The 19,293-nt window shown below is 36.4% G+C and overlaps 1 protein-coding gene across 1 annotated transcript in view; it reads left to right on the top strand.

Annotated features, from left to right (window-relative positions):
• Positions 1–10,064, top strand: part of MAPK10 (mitogen-activated protein kinase 10) — a 379,461-nt gene extending 369,397 nt beyond the window's left edge. The window contains exon 14 of the mRNA XM_081304841.1: positions 9,186–10,064. Coding sequence (XP_081160967.1) covers positions 9,186–9,328 — 143 coding nt within the window. The 3' untranslated portion in view covers positions 9,329–10,064. The remainder of the gene's footprint in view (positions 1–9,185) is intronic.
• Positions 10,065–19,293: the final 9,229 nt, after the last annotated feature.

The raw sequence follows: 19,293 nt of genomic DNA, 5'->3' as shown, positions 1-19,293 counted from the left end.
TTGCCACTCTGTTCCTGTTATGGTTTGGATATGAGGTGTCCCCCCAAAGCTCACGTGTGAGACAATGCCAGAAGGCTCAGAGGAGAAATGATTGGGTTACAGGAGCCTTAACCCAAATGAGTGAGTTAAATCCTAACAAGGATTAATTGAGTGGCAATTGAAGTGGTAGGGTGTCCCTGGAGGAGGTGGGAACTGGGGCATGGCTTTGGGTATATATTCGTATCTGGAGAGTGGAGTTTCTCTTTCTGCGTCTTGATCACCATGATGTGAGCTGCTTTCCTCTGCCACACTCTTCTGCCATGTTTAGTCTCCTCTCCAGCCCTGAGAAATGGAGCCAATGTTTTATGGACTGAGACCTTTGAAACCCTCAAATAAACTTTTCCTCCCCTATAATTGTGCTGGTTGGGTCCTTTATTCACAGCAGTGAAAAAGCTGACTAAAACAGTTCCTCTCTCAGCATGTTTCTTGATGCTATTCCAAAGACAGAATTCAAGATAGTATCATAGCTTTAATACAGTATGCAAGTCAGTATATTTTTATATTATGATTATAAATATTAACTCACCCTGTTAGTCTCCATGAAGATAAATTGGTCAACTATCAAGTGCATGAATTACTGCTATTGATATTTGTCCATGCTTCAGATAAAGGTTTGCTGCTTTGAGGTGGTCATTTGATTTATTCATTTTGGGAAATATAGATACACAATTTTTTTGAAGTCCCACTTACTTTAGTCTGTTAATGACTAATTCTAAAATATTCCATTTAACTTCCACCTAAGTGAGAAGACTAAGCTATTTTTGTAACCATTCCAACTACCTGTAACAAAGATTATCTTCTTTACACATATACTCTTAAACTACAGTTGATTGACTTAATCAATTTATAGTTCAAATGAGTGAATCCACAATCATCTTTCATTAAATGACTTAACAGGGAAAATATTCATGACAATTTTGATAAATCATATGTTCACTGAACTGACATATGTTTGTATATATTTGCATCATATAGACATTGCACATTAGCTGTATGCTAAAGCTAACTATCAGCCCATGAGAACCAATTGTGTACATCTTTTCCCAAATGTGAGTTTATTAACCTTATGTTGGTATTTGAGACTTTTTTTTAAGAGAGAGTGAGAGAGAGAGAGAGTGAGAGAGAGAGAGAGAGAGAGAATTTTTAATATTTATTTTTTAGTTCTCGGCGGACACAACATCTTTGTTGGTATGTGGTGCTGAGGATTGAACCCCGGCCGCACGCATGCCAGGCGAGCGCGCTACCGCTTGAGCCACATCCCTAGCCCTTATGTTGGTATTTGAAACCAGCCAGGAGAGATTTTTACAACATGGATTTTCCTTACAAATCAGGGCATGTTTTTTTTTTTCTCCTGGATAACCAATTGTTAAATGTTTATTGACACACCAGTGTGTGTGAATGTGGTAAACTATTCTGGAAAGAAAAGGCAATTACTAAAAGAAACTTTTGAAAAGTCACATTTTTTTGCATTCTTCATTATAGACACCTTTCCTTATTAACATTTGCATATTAGATTTAATTTTATAAATAGATAGGATAAAGTAATCTTACAATATAAACTTTCTAAATATTCACTTATGGTAATACTGGGAATACTGTCACAAAAGAGTAAGTTAATGCAGTTCCTCAGGGACAAAATGGTTTTAATACCCAAACCCATGTTATAGTGATGCTTTAAAAATGTAAATAGAAAGTTCAATGTGCATTTGCAGAAGAATTTATAGGTTTAAAATTTATTGATGGAATTGCTGTATATCAATATATCTAAACTTCAGATGCATTCCTCTATAAATAATTATACTCGTTTTCCTGCTATGTGATTTCACTTGCAGAGTGATTTATTTTCAAGACTAGCATAGCTGCATGCTTCCTGAATTGATTTGTAAAGACTGCTGAGGGAATAGTAATCTATGAATAGAAATTAATTTTCCTCTAAAAGCGGTTGTCATAGAATGTTAGAGCTAGAGCAAATATAGGAGGCCAACTTATTCTACAATGTGATTTGTTCCCTCCCTCTATTCTTCCAGGGAAGGAAAGTTCTTCAAGTTATAATGACTCACTAAGATAAGGATGCATAGCATTAGGTGGGCAGAGATTTTTCAAACTCTCCAAATCAAAGATAAAGCTTCCCAGGTGTTTTTAATATACATCCCTTCTCCCTGGGATGGGAGGGGGGCAGTAATCTCCGCCACTGAGTTCATCTCTACCAGCTTGAGTCACCAGTCGAATATATTTTATCTATCTATCTCTTTATTTATTTATTTATGAGCTTTAAGCTCAAACAAGTTGAGACGCTGAAGATTATGCAAATAGAGAATTCCTCTTTGTGATCTTTGCCTTCTAATTTTTCTTCTAATTCTCTGTATCTACATTTGTGTGTGTGTGTGTGTGTGTGTGTGTGTGTGTGTGAGAGAGAGAGAGAGAGAGAGAGAGAGAGAGAGAGAGAGAGAGAGATAGATAGATATTGGGTGTGAGGTGTTGTCAGCAAAATAATTCCCTTAAAAAACAAAACAACATTGTCCCCTGAAATAAGGAATACTTAAGGTTAGATAACTTCCACCTAATAAATTTTCATTAGTGTTACTTCATTCCATAAAACCTAATTTTTTACAGTAAAGTTGAAATGTAGCTAATGTTCCTCATTTGCAAACCAATTAGTAGTTTTTAGTTCCTTTTGATACCATTTTATCAATGAAAATGTATAATGATTTATTTATGGCAAAACATCTTTTAAAATGTGTCTCTGTACTGGCTCCTCCTGAGTAGCACTGAGAGAAAGGATATTTATCCATTGCTGGGATGTCCGAGGCAAATATGTGTTATAATCAGATTCAATTCAGTTCAATTCTGTTTAAGAGGTTTTTACAAACTGACCGACAGTAAATTAACCTGAATCCAAGTTCCACATTGCATCCTATTTATTTCTGTATGGTTTTATGATTTACGAAGCTTGTTTATTACCTACATAAAAATAAACTTGAATGGGTCATCTCAAAGCCAGGAGAGGCTGCCCTCAAATAGACATATATTATAATGCGATACAAGAAGTCATGCCAAAGCAAAAATTTTTCATCTGACAGTGTGGACTGGTTAATATTTAACAACCATCTCTTTAAAAAACAATCAAACACACAAAAACCTATGAAAGAACTGATTAGAAACATTTACCAACTTCTGTGGTATTAATATACTCTGTGAACAATTTCAGGCTCCCAATGTGACATCAGTAAATGTAGAGTTGGAAAGAGATGCTAATGATTGGTTCTAGAATGATACTAAAAGCTAGCTCTAGCACACAGCACATAGTGTACCAAAAGGGTACCATGACACTACACAGAGAGGAACTCTTTCCTGCACAGAACCTACTGAGTTGGCACACACAAAACATTCAAGAATATTTTATACTCAGTTTAACAAAATACTATCAAATGTTTTCTGTGTTATGGCATAATGTTAACTCAGAGCATTCCAAAAGTGTGCTGAAAACATGCTGATTATTAAAATAATCACAGTAAGATTGTGTGTTTTATAAGTACAATCTACAGCATGGTCTCCTTTTTATGAAGAGTTTCCTGAAAAGTACTTTGGCTTTGTTCTGTATTATTAACAGATGTAAATTTGTGTTTTGCTAAGGAAATTTCCTCAGTCTTATTTGTGTGATTTCTTTAGCTGTCCTTGATATGGACTCCTGTTTACTTGTAAAGATTAAATTGTGTTCTTATAAAGCAGACTTAGCTAAGCCTTATCTCACCCTTGTTTGAGTAATTTCATAGCTTTAATTTGTGACAATAACATGTCTACAAATCAACCCCAGTTAGGAAAAAAGAAAAAAGCCTAATATCTTAAGAGAAAGCATTCAAAGTGGTTATTTCATTATAATTCAAATAGAGTATGGTAACAAAAAAATCTCCCTGATTGACATTTTGATCAACTATAATATTCATTATATATATGTATACATATATCATGAAATCTATTTACATATACTTATTTGATATGTTTAATTTTCAGTCCATTGATATTGAAACTTTTTATTAAAATAAATCTGTTGTATTTCTACATACTAGCAATGAACAGTAAACTACCTCATTTATTATTCCGCCAAAAAGAAATAAAAACCTTAGAAATAAGTTTAAGAAGTGCAAACTTTGTACTCTGAATATTATAAAACACTGTTGAAATAAAATTAATTAAAGAAGACTAAATGGTAAGATAAACCATTGTTTATGAATTTAAATACTTAATATTTTTAAGGTGACTATTTCCTACATTGATTTAGAGATTGATTAAACACGATTTTAAAAAAACCCACAGCTGTCCTTTTTTTTTTTTTTTTTTAAGAAATTCGATCTTAAAACTCAAATGGAAATGATGCAAAGGACACAGAGTAACCAACAGAATCCTGAAAGAGAGTATATTTGGAAGATTCAGGTTTCACATTTCCTGATTTTAAAACTTACAATAAAACCACAATTTTCTAGACAGTATGCTACTTGCATGAAGATACCCATAAAGGTCAATGGAATAGAATTGGATCAGAAATCCCACATTTATGATCAATTGATTTTTGACAAGGATGTCAAGACCATTTTATGAGCCAAAAATAGTCTTTTCAATAAATGGTGCTAGGACAGCGGAATATTTACCTGCAAAAAGAATTGAAGTGGACCCTTACCTCATAGCATATACAAGAATAAACTCCAAAATGAACCATAAAACTAAAATTATCATTATCATTAAGCATAAGAACTAAAATTATAAAGGTCTGAGATGAAAACAGGAATGAATTTTCGTGATCTTAGATTAGTAAAAGATAAATATAAAACCGAAAGTATGCCTGTAATCTCAGCAGATCAGGAGACTACAGCAGGAGGATCCTGAGTTCAAAGCCAGCCTCAGCCACAATGAGGTACTAAGCAACTCCAATGAGACCCTGTCTTTAAGTAAAATACAAAATTGGGCAAGAATGTGGCTCAGTGGTCAAGTGCCCCTGAGTTCAATCCTTGGTACCCACTCCCACTCCTCCCCTGCAAAAATAAATAAATAAATAAATAAATAAATAAAACACAAGTGACAAAAATATAGATAAATCTGACTTCATCAAAATTAAAAATGTTCATTGTTCAAATACACTTTCAAGAAAATAAAAAGACAAAAATGTTGCAAATCACATCTGACAGGGAACTTTTAATCAGATTATATAAAGAACTTTTACACTTTTACAACTCAATAAAAAAGAAAGTGACCTAATTAAACAATGGGCAAATGATCTGAACAAACTATCAAAACAGATATCAAGTGACCAACAAGGACATGAAAAGATACTTATCACCATTATAAAACAAAAACCACAGTGAGACCTATTTTTACACATACTCTGAAATGGATATAATCAAAAAGGTAGACAGAAAGAAGTAATAGTAAGGTTGTAGAGAAAATGGAATCTCTAAAACTGCTGATGGGAATGTAAACTGGTGCACCCACTTTTGAAAGCAGTTTGGCCATTCCCCATAAAGGATAAACTCAAATAGAATTAAACATAGAATTACTCTATGATGTAACAATTTTACTCCTTGGTATATACCTAAGAGAAATGAAAACATTCATACAAAATTGGACACAAATATTTATAACAGCATTATTCATAATAGTCAAAATTAATACAACTTAAATGTTCATCAAATGTCCATCAACTATAAATAGATAAGCAAAATGTAATATGTCCATACAATGGACTATTATTCAGATATAGAAAGTAATGAAATAGTGACACATGCCACAGCAAGTATGAAACTTAAAGATATTGTGCTTTGTGGGGAAAAAAAAAACAATCACTACTGGTCTCATATTGTATCCTTCTGTTTATGTGAAATATACAGAATAAGCAATTTATAAAAAAGGCAAAAAAATTGATTAGTTATTGCCTTGGGCTGGAGGGTGGGTGAGAAATGGGGTTCAGAGTTTCCTATTGGGGTGATAAAAGTGCTACAAAATAGATTGTGGTTATATCTGTATATCTCTGTACCAAAAACATTGAATTGGGCAAATTACATTTATAATTCATAAAATATTTGACTTATATCTTAATAAAATGGCAACATAAAGATATATAGGCATCATTTCACATTTCAAATCAAAACTAAATCTAAACTGCAGTAACATGATTTGAAAACCATCTATAATGTAAGAATATATCATTCAGGAGTCAAATGGACGTAAGAAAAAAGCAATCTCACTCTGTCAGGTCCACAATTGATCAGGCATTTATTAGAGTCTTGTGTTTAATAAGGACATGAGAAAATTGAATAGGATTCTGTGAGGTCCTTCAAGGTATTATTAAATTATTAGAGACTTGACCATATGAAAATCCACAAGAGATGATGGTCTAATTTAATCCAGAGCAGGGGGAGAAGCATAGTTAGTTGTTTGAGCTATGTAAGGGCTAAGTAGTATATAAAATCTTATTATAAGAGGAAATGAACTAGCTCCAAACCATTTATATAAGGGATTTAATTAAGTAAATTTGGAATAAATTGAGACCAGATAAGTTTACATTACACATTAATTTGATAATGAGGGTGCTTATTTATGGAAAGATGATAACAAGACATCAAAAATCTCTTCTAGAAACATTTAAGATTAGGTGATATTGATGATTCTAGGAGTTTAAAGATCATGAAAAACACCTAAGTTTTTTCTGTGTATGAAAATATTAGGATTCAAAGAAATACCTATAAAATAATTACAACTAGGGAAACTTCCTAGTGAAAGGACTAGAAGGAAATATACCAACAGATTTGAATAGTTCTTACCCTCAGTTTGAGAGTCACTGCATATTGACCTTTTTCCCTGTTAATTTTTATATTTCCCATATTTACATAAATATTCAGAATTAACAAGTAAAGCTTTGAAATACATGTAGGAAATGTGCAATGTGCCTTAGAGTATGCATCCGGGTCCTTCCTAGATACTGTAACATTTGAGCACATTTTTTTTCCCATAGGCAAAAATGTTTACTTCAGGAGAAAAGATTCTGTGTATGTGCCACTTCCTTAGTTTTTTTCTGATTTGTTCAGTCAGCATGATAATGCTATTGTTAACTTATTTTGAATTTATTATTTTTCACCAAAAAGATCTTGCATACTATGTATCCTCAAATACAATTTTAGTGAGAATTCCTCGCCTCTTGTTTTATTAGGTGATTATGTGGGAGATATTTTTAATAGGAAACTATTTCACAAAGCATGCATTTTACCACTCATATTGCTTAGATAAAAAGAATCTAGAAAAAGAAAAAGTTAGTTGACTGCTTCTAGTGTGCTATGGTTTAATTTAATTTTATAGTGCCTTTGGCTTATTTTCCTTTGTTGTTCTCAATGCTATTGCAACTCAGCAAGTTTTGACTGAACACTTTTTCCCCTCAGAATTTAGAAATCTTTATATTACTATGTGTCAGACAAATTTATAAAAGAATTTTCCAAATTACTCTAAGTCCATAATTCAGCGTTATTTGCAGAATCTCTATTTGCAGACCTTAGGTAAGCAAGCCTGTTGCAGAGTATACACATACATCAAAATGTGTGCTCTCTATATCTAGCTTCTTTCTTTCTTTCTTTCTTTCTTTCTTTCTTTCTTTCTTTCTTTCTTTCTTTCTTTCTTTCTTTCTTTTTGGGGGGTGTACCTTTCATCAAAAGTTTTATTTCATTTTTCGACATGGGTTTTAAGTTTGGTTTTGTGTTAGTCAGTTTTTGTTTCTGTGACCCAATTACCTGACACAAACAACTTAAAGGAGGAAAGGTTTATTTTATTTCATGGCTTCATTGTTTTCACTCTGTGGTCAGCATGGACCTGAGGTGAGGCAGAACACCAGAGTGGAAGGGCTCGGTGGCACAGAGCAGTTCACCTCAAGGCAGCACAAAGCAGTTCAAGAAAAAGAGTAGGGGTGTGGGAGAAGGGCCAGGTACAGATAAAGTCTTCAAGGGCATGCCCCAAAGACCCATTCCTACAATGAGGCCCTACCCCCTACAGTTTCTACTACCTCCCAGTAATGCCATCAGGTTATTAATTTGCTGATGAGGTCAGAGTCCTCATGGTCTGATCACTTTTTTTCAGCATCCTCACCTCTAAATATTGCTGTATTCGGAATTAAGTCTTTAACACATGGAATTTTAGGGGACATCTCAGATCTAAATCTAATAGATGTCATATTACTGACTATGTAGTAAAATTTACTCTATATACATTCCTTTTGCTAGAGTTGTAATCTTCAACCAATTCAGATTTCTAGACTTCACCTCTGTCTATATTTATGGGACAGGACCCTTGCATGTATTTTTTTTTTTTTATAGTTTCCTGCATTAAAAGCAATCAGGCCTGGTATGGTGGCACATGCCTGTATTCCCCATGGCTTGGGAGGCTGAGGCAGGAGATTGCAAGTTCAAGGCCAGTCTACGCAAATTAGCAAGACTCTAAGGACTTTAGCAAGACCCTGTCTCAAAATTAAAAAAATCAAAAGGGCTGGGAATGTGGCTCACTGGTGAAGTGCCCCTGAACTTAATCCAAAAAACAAACAAACATAAAACCCAACAATTGAGATAATTTGTCTACTCTATAAACTAGTGTTATTTTTAAACCCTAACATCTGCCTTCTTTATAAACCAATGTCTTTTAATCCCTGATGAGATTCAATCCCAGGTTTGTTTATCTGTTCTCACTATAAACCAGTGTGTTTTAAAATGCCTGACAGGCTTTCCTGTCTTTAGGGAACTATTTAAAAATGCAAAACCTTGGCCTCACCTAACGTCAATTCATTGCAATATTAGAGGTACTGGGGTTACAGGGTATTGGAGGGCAGTGTGAGTGGATGTTAGTGTGTAGGATTTTTTTTTTTTTTGAAAAGCATTACAGGTGATTTCTAATATAGAATGAGATGTAGTAACCACTGCACTAGCCTGTGAATAATTGTACCTAGGGACTGTGTATTGTTTTATCATGATTTTCCCTGTATCTGTTTTTCTATGAAGGTTCATGGAATGAATGATGGACTAGACATCTGTCTTGCATTTGGCCATCCAAGCATTGTGAATGGAATTCAGATGGGTTTGGTTCTAGATTTAGTCATGTTGGTCTTCATTTTCTTAGCACAGGTGCAGCAGTGAACAGCAGTGAGAGTCTCCCTCCATCCTCGTCTGTCAATGACATCTCCTCCATGTCCACCGACCAGACCCTGGCATCTGACACTGACAGCAGCCTGGAAGCCTCGGCGGGACCCCTGGGTTGTTGCAGGTGACTAGCCGCCTGCCTGCGAAACCCAGCGTTCTTCAGGAGATGATGTGATGGAACACACACATACACACACACACACAGACACTCATGCACACACACAAATGCAGACACAAAATGTCAAGAAATCAGAAAGGGAGAGAATCCAAGCCTAAAATTGAAACAAATCTTTCAGCCTGCTTCTCCAAAGTTCTGTAATGCAGCTAAGCTCAAATGTCTATTTAACTTCTAGTTGCTCTTGCTTTGGTCTCCTTCCAATGATGCTTATTACAGAAAGCAGATCAAACACAATTAGAGAAGCCTTTCACATAAAGTGTAATTTAAATGGCTGCAAAACCAGCAACCTGTAACTGCCCTTTCAAATGGCATGACAAGGTGTGCAGTGGCCCCATCCAGCATGTGTGTGTCTCTATCTTGCATCTACCTGCTCCTTTTGGCCTAGTCAGATGGATGTAGATACAGATCCGCATGTGTCTGTACTCATACAGCACTACGTAGAGATGCTACTGTCAGTGTCCTCAGGGCTCTCCCAAGACATCACGCACTGGGGTACCACATGGTCCATTTCATGTGATCTATTACTCTGACATAAACCCATCTGTAATATATTGCCAGTATATAAGCTGTTTAGTTTGTTAATTGATTAAGCTGTATGTCTTATAAGAAACCATGTAAAGGGGGATATAAGAGGGGAGTGAGCTCTCGGACCCTTGAAGATGTAGCTTCCAAATTTAAACTGATTAAATGGCACCTGTATACCAATTTATAGAAAGAACATATGTGATGCTTATGTACAGTGTGTGTGTGGGGAGGGGGTAACAGTTTTCAGGTTCTGAATGGTTTGACCTTTAGAAAGAATGTGTGAATAAAAGCTGAGGACCTTTTCTCAGACAACAAACAGGTTGCAGGGAGTAGAGAGTAGGGCTGAGGTGTGGACCAGAACCGAAAGGAAATTATTGCCCAGGTGCTAGGGGGCACCACTGTCCATATTTTAAAGAGTAGACCCCCATTTGTCATTTCTAGATTACATGTCATGACAGGAGGCTGTAGGAGAGTGGCAGGTGGTGAGGCAGGGTCATCGAGTACACTTTGGAAGGTAAGAATCCTTCCCAGAAACAAAGTGGAATTGCCTCCCTGTCACTTACTTAGCAGAACACAAGCCCACCTAGACTCCTTTCAGATTGTAGGTTGAGTTTTCTGTTTGTGGACTGCTTCCCAGATTCATATCCTGCCAAGGTTTTATTTTGAGAAGAAATACTGCTTTCCTCTTCTGGAAGAAAAATACAATTAACTAGTGAAAATAAAATCCCCAAAGCACAGGGTGATCCTTAGGTTAGCATTTGAAAACATCTCCAGAGACATTGCTATTTCTCAGGAGTTTCCCTAACTCCTTTATATGACTGATGTTTCATGTTTATTTATTTATTGTCATGAGTTTGAACAATCCAAGAAGGGCTGATAATCAGAAATTTGTACTGCAGTAGATGTGAGAGCAATAACTGCCACAAGTTACTGCAGCTAAATGGTGTTAGCAATATGAGTTTGTCTCAAAGCCATGAAGCATTAATGTCGATGTTTAGCAAAATCATCCGAGTTTAGTTTCAATTAAATGAAAGTGCTTTTCCGAGCACCGATGGAGGTACTGAGAAACCTCTTGGTTATATACTCGGCAATACCCGTGTGACTTCTCAGCAATAATAGGAACGAGGCACAGGCTTCCCTTCTTTTTTCACTTTGGTGAAGTACCATCACAGTTATTTGCACTCTGGCCATTTTGGTGCTCACCAATGTGGTGGTATTTCACCTGAAAAAGAAGTGAAACACATGAAATGGATGGTTGGTGAGTGTGATATGACTGGCAAATGGAAGCCCCACAGAAACAGAGCGAAGGAGGATAACATTACTCTGCAAACTGCCTTAATACAATAACAGAGAAGCTGTCTCTTTTCAAGCAATAGAGTCCCTAGGGACCTGCACCCACCACCACCACCACCACCACTCGAGCTGTGCTTCCTTTGTGGGATTGCTTCACACACTAGGATTCCTTGTAAGGGACAATTTGTTTAAAATGGAGAGAACATCATTAGATTGCGCAGCTTATCCCCTGGAATAAGAATGTCCACTCTATCTTGCTACCATTCTTTTTGGTTAATATTTCAGATGACCTGGGTTTTTTTTTAATGTCCCCTCCTTCATATGAGCTCTGTTACTTTTCTTTCTGTTGAATTCCTTTCTTTTAAACTTCTTTATTTGTATCCATACTCTCTACTTCTCGTCATCCTCTGTATTTTGTCCTTGATATATCTGTGGCCTCACCCCCCAACCCACACACACAAGGGATTAAGTGCAGAGAGCAGACAGCTACTTGAAAGACACAAGTCTGGAGGGGAATTTCATCAGTCACAGATGACACCAGACACACAGAGAGATCTCCAGCAGCATCCTCAAAGATCTTGATAGGAAGGTTATTATATATATATTAATAGATGGATACAATACCTTTATTTTATTTATTTTTTATGTGGTGCTGAGGATCGAACCCAGGGCCTTGCATGTGCTAGGTAAGTGCTCTACCATTGAGCCCCAGCTCCTGACCCAGCTACTGCCCCAGCCCCAGCCCCAGAAAGGTTATCTTTCATTTTGAACAAGCAATGGGATTTTGTTTCTTTTATTCACACAGACCAAATCTGGCAAGAGCTAGACATTTCCCCACCCTTGCTATTGTAGCCTTCCTAAGCTCCACTAGTCTTTGATCTCCAGTTCCTTTAGTGGGTCTTGGTGCTGTTTACCTGTAGTGATAGATCTGTTATTGCCAAGAAACTTGGATTTAAGCAGCATTTACAAATAGAGGTAAGGTTTTGGCCTCTGGACTTCTTGTGGGATTAATTTTACTAGGTGACCAAAGCAAGATAGATGAGGGGAAATGGGACAACAAAGAGAATCACCACTTTAAAAGCCCCCACTCCTTCCTGTTTTAGGTCCCCTTCGTTATGATATCTTTAAAAGATAGTTATGTTATGGTCAAATTCACAGAATATATTATGTTCTGCATTGTTTTCTTTTCTTCAAAATAGAAAAAGCACCAAATATTTGCTATGTATTTACCTGTTATTCCAAAAAGATAGATGGTCTTACCTTTTGGGCAGGAAAGTGTCAAGTCACCTGAACTATATTTCTACAAAAAGTAGAGATCCTGCTTATGGTGGGGGCTCATTTTGGAACAGGAAGTTGGTACTCTGAGGAATCTAACCTTCTGTCTCCTCTCTAGGCAATTGGTTTCACAGTAATTCTTAATAAAATATTATGTAGTGTTCTGCAGAAGGTATGGCTGGTACCCATCTGTAGAAAGAATTAAATTGTGAGAGTTTAACTAAATCACCACCAATTTAGACATGTCTTTGCTATTTTTATATGTGTCTGGGGGCTCAGTATGCTCAGTTTTACAAAGGGATACATTAACCTTACAACAGAATTTCTTATTGTGAAATAAAAGCTGAAACTAAGATTTCACCATAAAAAAAAAAAAAAAAGAATCTAATGTCGTCTGAGCTTTGTGATGGCCCAGGTCAATTTCCACCAATTAGAGGAGGCTATTTAATCAATAAAGCTGGCCAAGAAGCTGGACACTTTCTCTCAATCTGTTGTCATTTTCAGAAAAAAATATTATCTAAAGATACTGATAACAGCTGACTGGCAAATTAGAAAATTAGTCTTGGCAAAAGGCACAATGAAACAAATGAGAATGCATAAATAGTTTTGTGACCTGTCAGGGGAAAGAACAATAAAATGGATGTCTAAAAATTTAAATATTCATTGTATAACCTAAGACACACAAAAATCTATATCTGTTCAATTCTCTTAACATATGACAATCTACATCTTAAAAACATTATGTTATACAAGACTGCTGTCAACTAGTTTTGCTGGAAAAAAGGTCTTCTGCAGCTCAGAGGAGTAAATTTGCTCTAGGAATTTTTATCCCCTCCTCTTTGGGTTTGAAGAGTAATCCCCCTCTCCAATCAGTCCTCCACACACATTTTAATTGTAAGAATTCAACATTTTATACAGAAATTATTAAACCAACCAGGAAACTCCTTTATGTAAAAACAATAAAAATGTTACAATGTAAATAGTTAAATTAGTTATTTTCCTTGTGATTACAATATACGATTTCTCCCTCTCCCTCTCCACTCCCCCTCTCTCCCCCCATCCCCTCCATTTTTTTTTTTTTTGCACTTAGTTGTTTAACTGTTCACTTCAACCCATTTCTTTGGTCATTCAAATGGAAATGGAAGCCTCTCTTTATGTTTGGACTCCTGTATATCTACCTTTTGATTATTTGGGACTGATGGCCAGTATATCCTAATAGAAACAAATCTCCCAGCCCTTATCTAGCATTATCTGTTCACCTTGCCATGTCCATCTTGCAATGAGATTTAACTTGCACCTGCCTGTTATTCTGCATGATTGGACTCCAAAGACGATTACCAATGATGAGAATTGTCCTGTGTCCGTTTTTATAAAATGTACTTAAAGCACACACATATGCACACACATTCTCACACACGCTCTTACAGTTTTAGGTCAACCCTGGAAGTCAGAACCATACAGGTCCAGTTCTTTTTGCAAGGTCTTAGAGGTGAGAACTGAAGTCAAGCAGCCAGATGGATAGAATGTAATCTTGGTGATGTCTAATAGGGATTTGAAATCATTCAAGTCATTTCTGTGTTCTTTCTCACATTTTTTCATTTCTAATTTTTCCTTTATATTGTCTTTGGACTAGAGGAGAACTTTGACTTCTTTTGACTCTTCATAGGGGTTACTGATCAATATATTGTGTTTCTGTTTCATATGGATTATTAAAACTGAAGGAAATCTGATTCTATTAACATAAAACCAAATCCAAACCCAGACTTTGTTGGAGTTTGCCTGTTAACAATGGTTATTGTGATTGTTGCCGTGGGTTTTGTGTACAGACAGTAACTCTGAAGGGTCGCTCATCATTTCATTTTGACCCCTGGTGAAAGAAGCTTGTCGTGTGGTCTGATTGCACCAGGGAATAAATAAGAAATGAGCAATGGACTAATTTCTCACCGTGGGTCAAGAGTGTGTACTATGAATACAACCATAGAATGCTGTGTTTTCATTTGAGATTGGTGTAATAATAACTTCATTTCTGTCATTTAATACTAGTTGTATATCTGCAATTCAGTAAATTTTCTTTAAAGTAGAAAATCAGCAAGAGAAAAACAGGTCATGTTTTGGGAGCATTGAGTAAGAAGAGCAGGATTAAATTTCCTAGGTTAATTATCAGAAATTCTAATCATTTAAATATTATCCAAGAGATTTCTCTGTGTCTACATGATAGCTAACTTTAATATCTCAAACTCTTTGGTGAATTAAAAAATGTGATTTTGTGGCTGGAGGAAGAAGGAAGCCACTGATCTTGTTTAGTTTACCAGGCAATGTCTTAATTTTGAGGAGGGGCCCTTCTATTTCTATAAATAATGTTTTATTAACAAATCAATTATTACAAAGCCTGGAAGAATAACATACCTATTCTTTGGGGTTATCATACTTATTCTTTTATTATTTGAGAAAAATAGAAACCAACAGCCTTTCAGTACCTCTGGAATAGCCCCTGTCCTACTTTCCTTCACAAATCCTTGCTTTCTTAAAAAATGAATCTAAAAGTGATGAAACATAGGTACCACAAGAATAAGAAGGGAAATTGTATTCCACAGGATGATTGCACATGGAGTCACAAGGAGTTAATGGTATGTTCCAGGTACCATAAAAGATTACCAAATATTTGGTAATTTTGACCATGTTTGCAAGTACAAGAAGTGGGGCTATTGGGCATTACTTTTTTGAAGCAATGTATAGAACAATGAACCTAAAAGGATGAGTTTATTTGTTCAGTAGCTGCCCTAGTTATAGCCAAGGTAGAGATTTCTCATATTACAGATTCACCAAGATGGTTTTTGTACATGTAATCTTCCTTTTCTGCAAGAGTTTTGAAAAGCATGCCTGGAAGACATTTGCAAACAGTCAAGCACACAAAAGGGTCCATCACCTCTGGTCACCTCCTGTCTAGAGCCACCCTACCTTGAAAGTCTTCAGTCTTGGTACCAGGCTGAATTCCATCAGCTCAACAATTTAGATCAATTTAAATATGTTGCTGAAAATGTGCTCTAGAGTTACATTTCTGGGACACATGATAACGTGGAAAAGAATAAAATACCCTTTTAAAATTTTCTATTCCCTTTATGTCAAATATTTCTTTCTTTAAAGATGCATTTTTCCTGTTCAATAAAACAAACATGAAAGAAGTCTAAAAGGCAACTTAGAGGATTCAAGCTTCACTCCATGGAAGTGATAATTTTCACTTCCTCATCAGTGAGTTTCTGGTATTGTCCTTAATTTTACCTTGTCTGGACTCTTTCAGTTAAACCAATGGCTCATATTGTTTGCAACTCAAAAGCAGGTACACACACTATCCATATTATAAACCCTCCACACTGCCTGAAAGACCATCTCAAGTATAATCTGTCTTCCATTTACACTTTTAAATCAGTTTTGGCAAAATACTGTCTAAAACAATTATACAAAATAAAATTTTATAATGCAAATAATAGTATTTTACACAGGCAAAAAGAACTAATAGTATTATAATATTTCTTTTATAAGAGGAAGATTTGCAAAATGCAATCACCTCTTCCTAATGTTAATATATTACAAAATTGGCTCTAAGCAAGCTCTAGGAACACCATTTTGAATTTCTAATTTCTGAGCTATATTTTAAAACAGTTTATTATTTCACTCCAAAGACATTTATTGAACACCTTTGTATACCTCTGAGTAGGAGACAAAATGTGTGGTCCTTATCTTCAAAAATTCAGAGTTAAGAAATCTGTTTAAAAATAAGTGATAAGAGCAAAATATCTTTATATCATTTGCTTTCTTAAATAATAGCATTTAAATTAGTGGTATTACTTGAATGAATCCATTTTTACTGCATGCTTTAAGCAGTGAAACAGCAAATCTGCTTCTTCCAATGTTCTCATTTTGTCTAATTGTATGTAAGTACACTTAATGAATCAGCTTAAGAGAATTTTGGTATTTTCCATTATATTATGGGAGATGAAATCATTTTTACAACTTATATAAAGAACAGTATGTGTGTTTGTCTGCAGTGCAAAAGATTTGCTTTAACACATGTTTCCTATGGGGTTTGGATGCTGAGCTTGAGGCTCATACTGCTGGCATCAATCAATATCCACATCAACAAACAAAATCACCAGGGGTACTGGCATCTCTGCAGTGAATAGATACACTGAAGCCAAATCTCTGAAATTTGTTTAGCCTATGGGAGACTGCTGGAGTCCTGAAATAACTTAAGGTATCATGCAATCATTTATTATTTTCTATAAAAGATTCAACTCAGAACATCCCTGAACATCTGAACCACAAATTTGACATTGAATCCTAAAAAATCATTCATTGATTCATGCCACAGATGTTTATTGAGTGCTTCAATCTTCTAAGAACCATTCTAGGTACACACCACAGTGATGAGTTCAGCATCCCCAGACTTCTGAATCTACATTCTATTGTAGGAGTAAGATAGAAGTAAGTGATAAGAACTGGAAGTAGGTTAAAAGGGTAAGGGGTGAAAAAAAGATGCTATTGTCGACAAGGTGGTCAGGGCATGCCTTTTGAAGGAGGTGACATTTACTCATAGATCTGAATAAAGTGAGGGAACAGCATATCAGCATCCCAGGAAGACTATTTCAATGGGTAAGTGAGGGTCTTGGAGTAAGAGCTGGCTTGTAGAAAGAGCATAATACAGAGAACAGCAGAGTGTGTTGCAGATCAAACAGAAGGGACAAGAAAAAGTGGAACAGCAAATGAAATTGGAGCAGTAGACAGGATGCAGAGCATAGCCAGATCTTGGGAATTTCCAAATGGAAAGATGGTTAGATTTGAACAAGGAAACAGTACATCCGAATTTTCTTATTATAACTATTCCTTTAGATCCTAAATAGAAGTATAGGGAGAAGACCAAAAATAACCCAATTATCATAGGATATAACAGAAATTCAGAAAGACCTGAAGGAGCCTAGACTAGGAAGTAGATGATCTGAGAAGGATTAAGTCAGGATGTAAGTACGGATATATTGTAAATGCAGAGCTGACAAGATTTGCTGATGGATTGATATGGTGGTATGAAAAAGAGAAAGAGAGAGAGAGAAACCAGAGAAAAGTCTAGATTATTTTTATCTAAACCATGGGATAAATGAAGGTGTAATAAGTTGTAGAACAGTAGGTTAGTGGCATATTTGGGATAAAAGTCATATTTGCTTTTGGAATTTTAGTTGCAAATTAGATATCCACATAAATAGCAGGGGTTTCTGCTAGGCTGGAGTCCAAGAAGTTGGGCTGAAATATGAATCTGAGAGTAATCCGTTTGGAAACAGTATTAAAAATTATGAGTCTGTATGAAACCACTAGGGCACCAAGGGCCGCTGAGGAAGAGATGGAAGATGAAGATGCCTCCCACATCAATAAAGAGACATCAGAAACAGGGGATGTCTGTGAGGTAGGAGAATACCTGGAAAGTGTGCTGTCCTGGAAGCGATGTAAAAGAAGGCATTTGAAAAATGAAAGAATGGGCAACTGGCATAGTTGGGATGATGAGAGGGTTCTCAAAAATTACAGCATGGGAATATGTTGATAAAACTAATAGAGAAAGAATAATCTTGATAATGTAAAAGAGAAAAGGCTTTTATTTGATGGTGCAATATGCTTGAGAGTTGGGCTCTGGAATGTAAGCAGAGGAGTAGTGCTGTTTACAACAGGCAGCTGTAGCCGGAGGAAAGGTGGCATGCACAGGAGAAATTCAGGGAAGGCAGAAGCAAAGTTTCCCGTTGTGAGTGAGGAGGGGAAGGGTTTTATAAGTTGGAAAAGTGTGAAATTGACCTGGGAAGTTGTGAAGACAGGTTTCTGAACAGTGGTGAGCCATGTCAGTTGTGGTTACATAATTGCAATATGAGAAAGTCAACATGGTCCTCTTCAGTCACGTTTAATTTCTTAGATGCAGGTTAGGAATAAGCAGAAATCAAATTTAGCTTGGGATGTATTTTTTTTTCCAAATGGGTACTACAGTGCTTGGGATATGAGAAAAGGAATTGAGAGTGGGATAAGTGATATAAGGAACCACAGGAGCTAAGCTGGTCAAAGAAGGAAGAAAGGACACCATAGGATGAAAGCTAGTGAAATCTTAGCAAAGTCAATGGCTGAGACATACTTAGGGAAGTGTCTGAGAAAATTTAAAGGGACAGTGCTGAAGGGAAGTGGCCTAGAAAGAGCGGTGATTATCAGAATGGGATGTTTGCAATGAAGTCTTAGGAATGGTGCAGGTGTGGGTAGCATGAGGTGTGAAGTACAGCCCCAGGTCCAGGCAGGGAGGAGTGAGATTTTTTTTTTTAATGTCAGTGGCCAAGTTGGTGGATGGAGAAGGAGGAGAGATAGGAGAAACCATTGGTTAGGAGCTAAGATATTCAGTAAATGATAAGAAAAAGTAGAGACTAGAGCAGCTTCCAAGGTTTGGAAGGGCGTGGTATGCAGGTTGTGGGTAAAGAAACCACTGGAGAGGGCTGTGAAAGGAAAGTGACCACAACACTCAGAGAGACCAAGAGATCTTTACTGCAGCAGTGCAACAGAGGAGAAAAGAGAGAGTGAGGAAAGAGAGAAGAAAGGAAGGGGGAGAGCAAAGAGAGAGACAGAGAAAGAGAGAGAGAGAGGAGAGAGAGGGAGAGGGAGAGCGAGAGCAAGAGAGAGAGAGAGAGAGAGTAAGAGCAAGAGAGCAAGAGAGAGAGGGGCCCGGCAGGAGGGAGTTTTTATAGCCCAAATCTAATGGGCTCTCTGGGTCTGCAAGCTGCCTTGTTGGCACAAGGGGAGTTAAGTGTT

The sequence above is a fragment of the Spermophilus citellus genome (genome assembly GCF_964194105.1).
Source record: "Spermophilus citellus genome assembly, chromosome: 8".
In the NCBI taxonomy this organism is placed as follows: Eukaryota; Metazoa; Chordata; class Mammalia; order Rodentia; family Sciuridae; genus Spermophilus; species Spermophilus citellus.
This window is presented reverse-complemented; position numbering and strand designations above follow the sequence as displayed.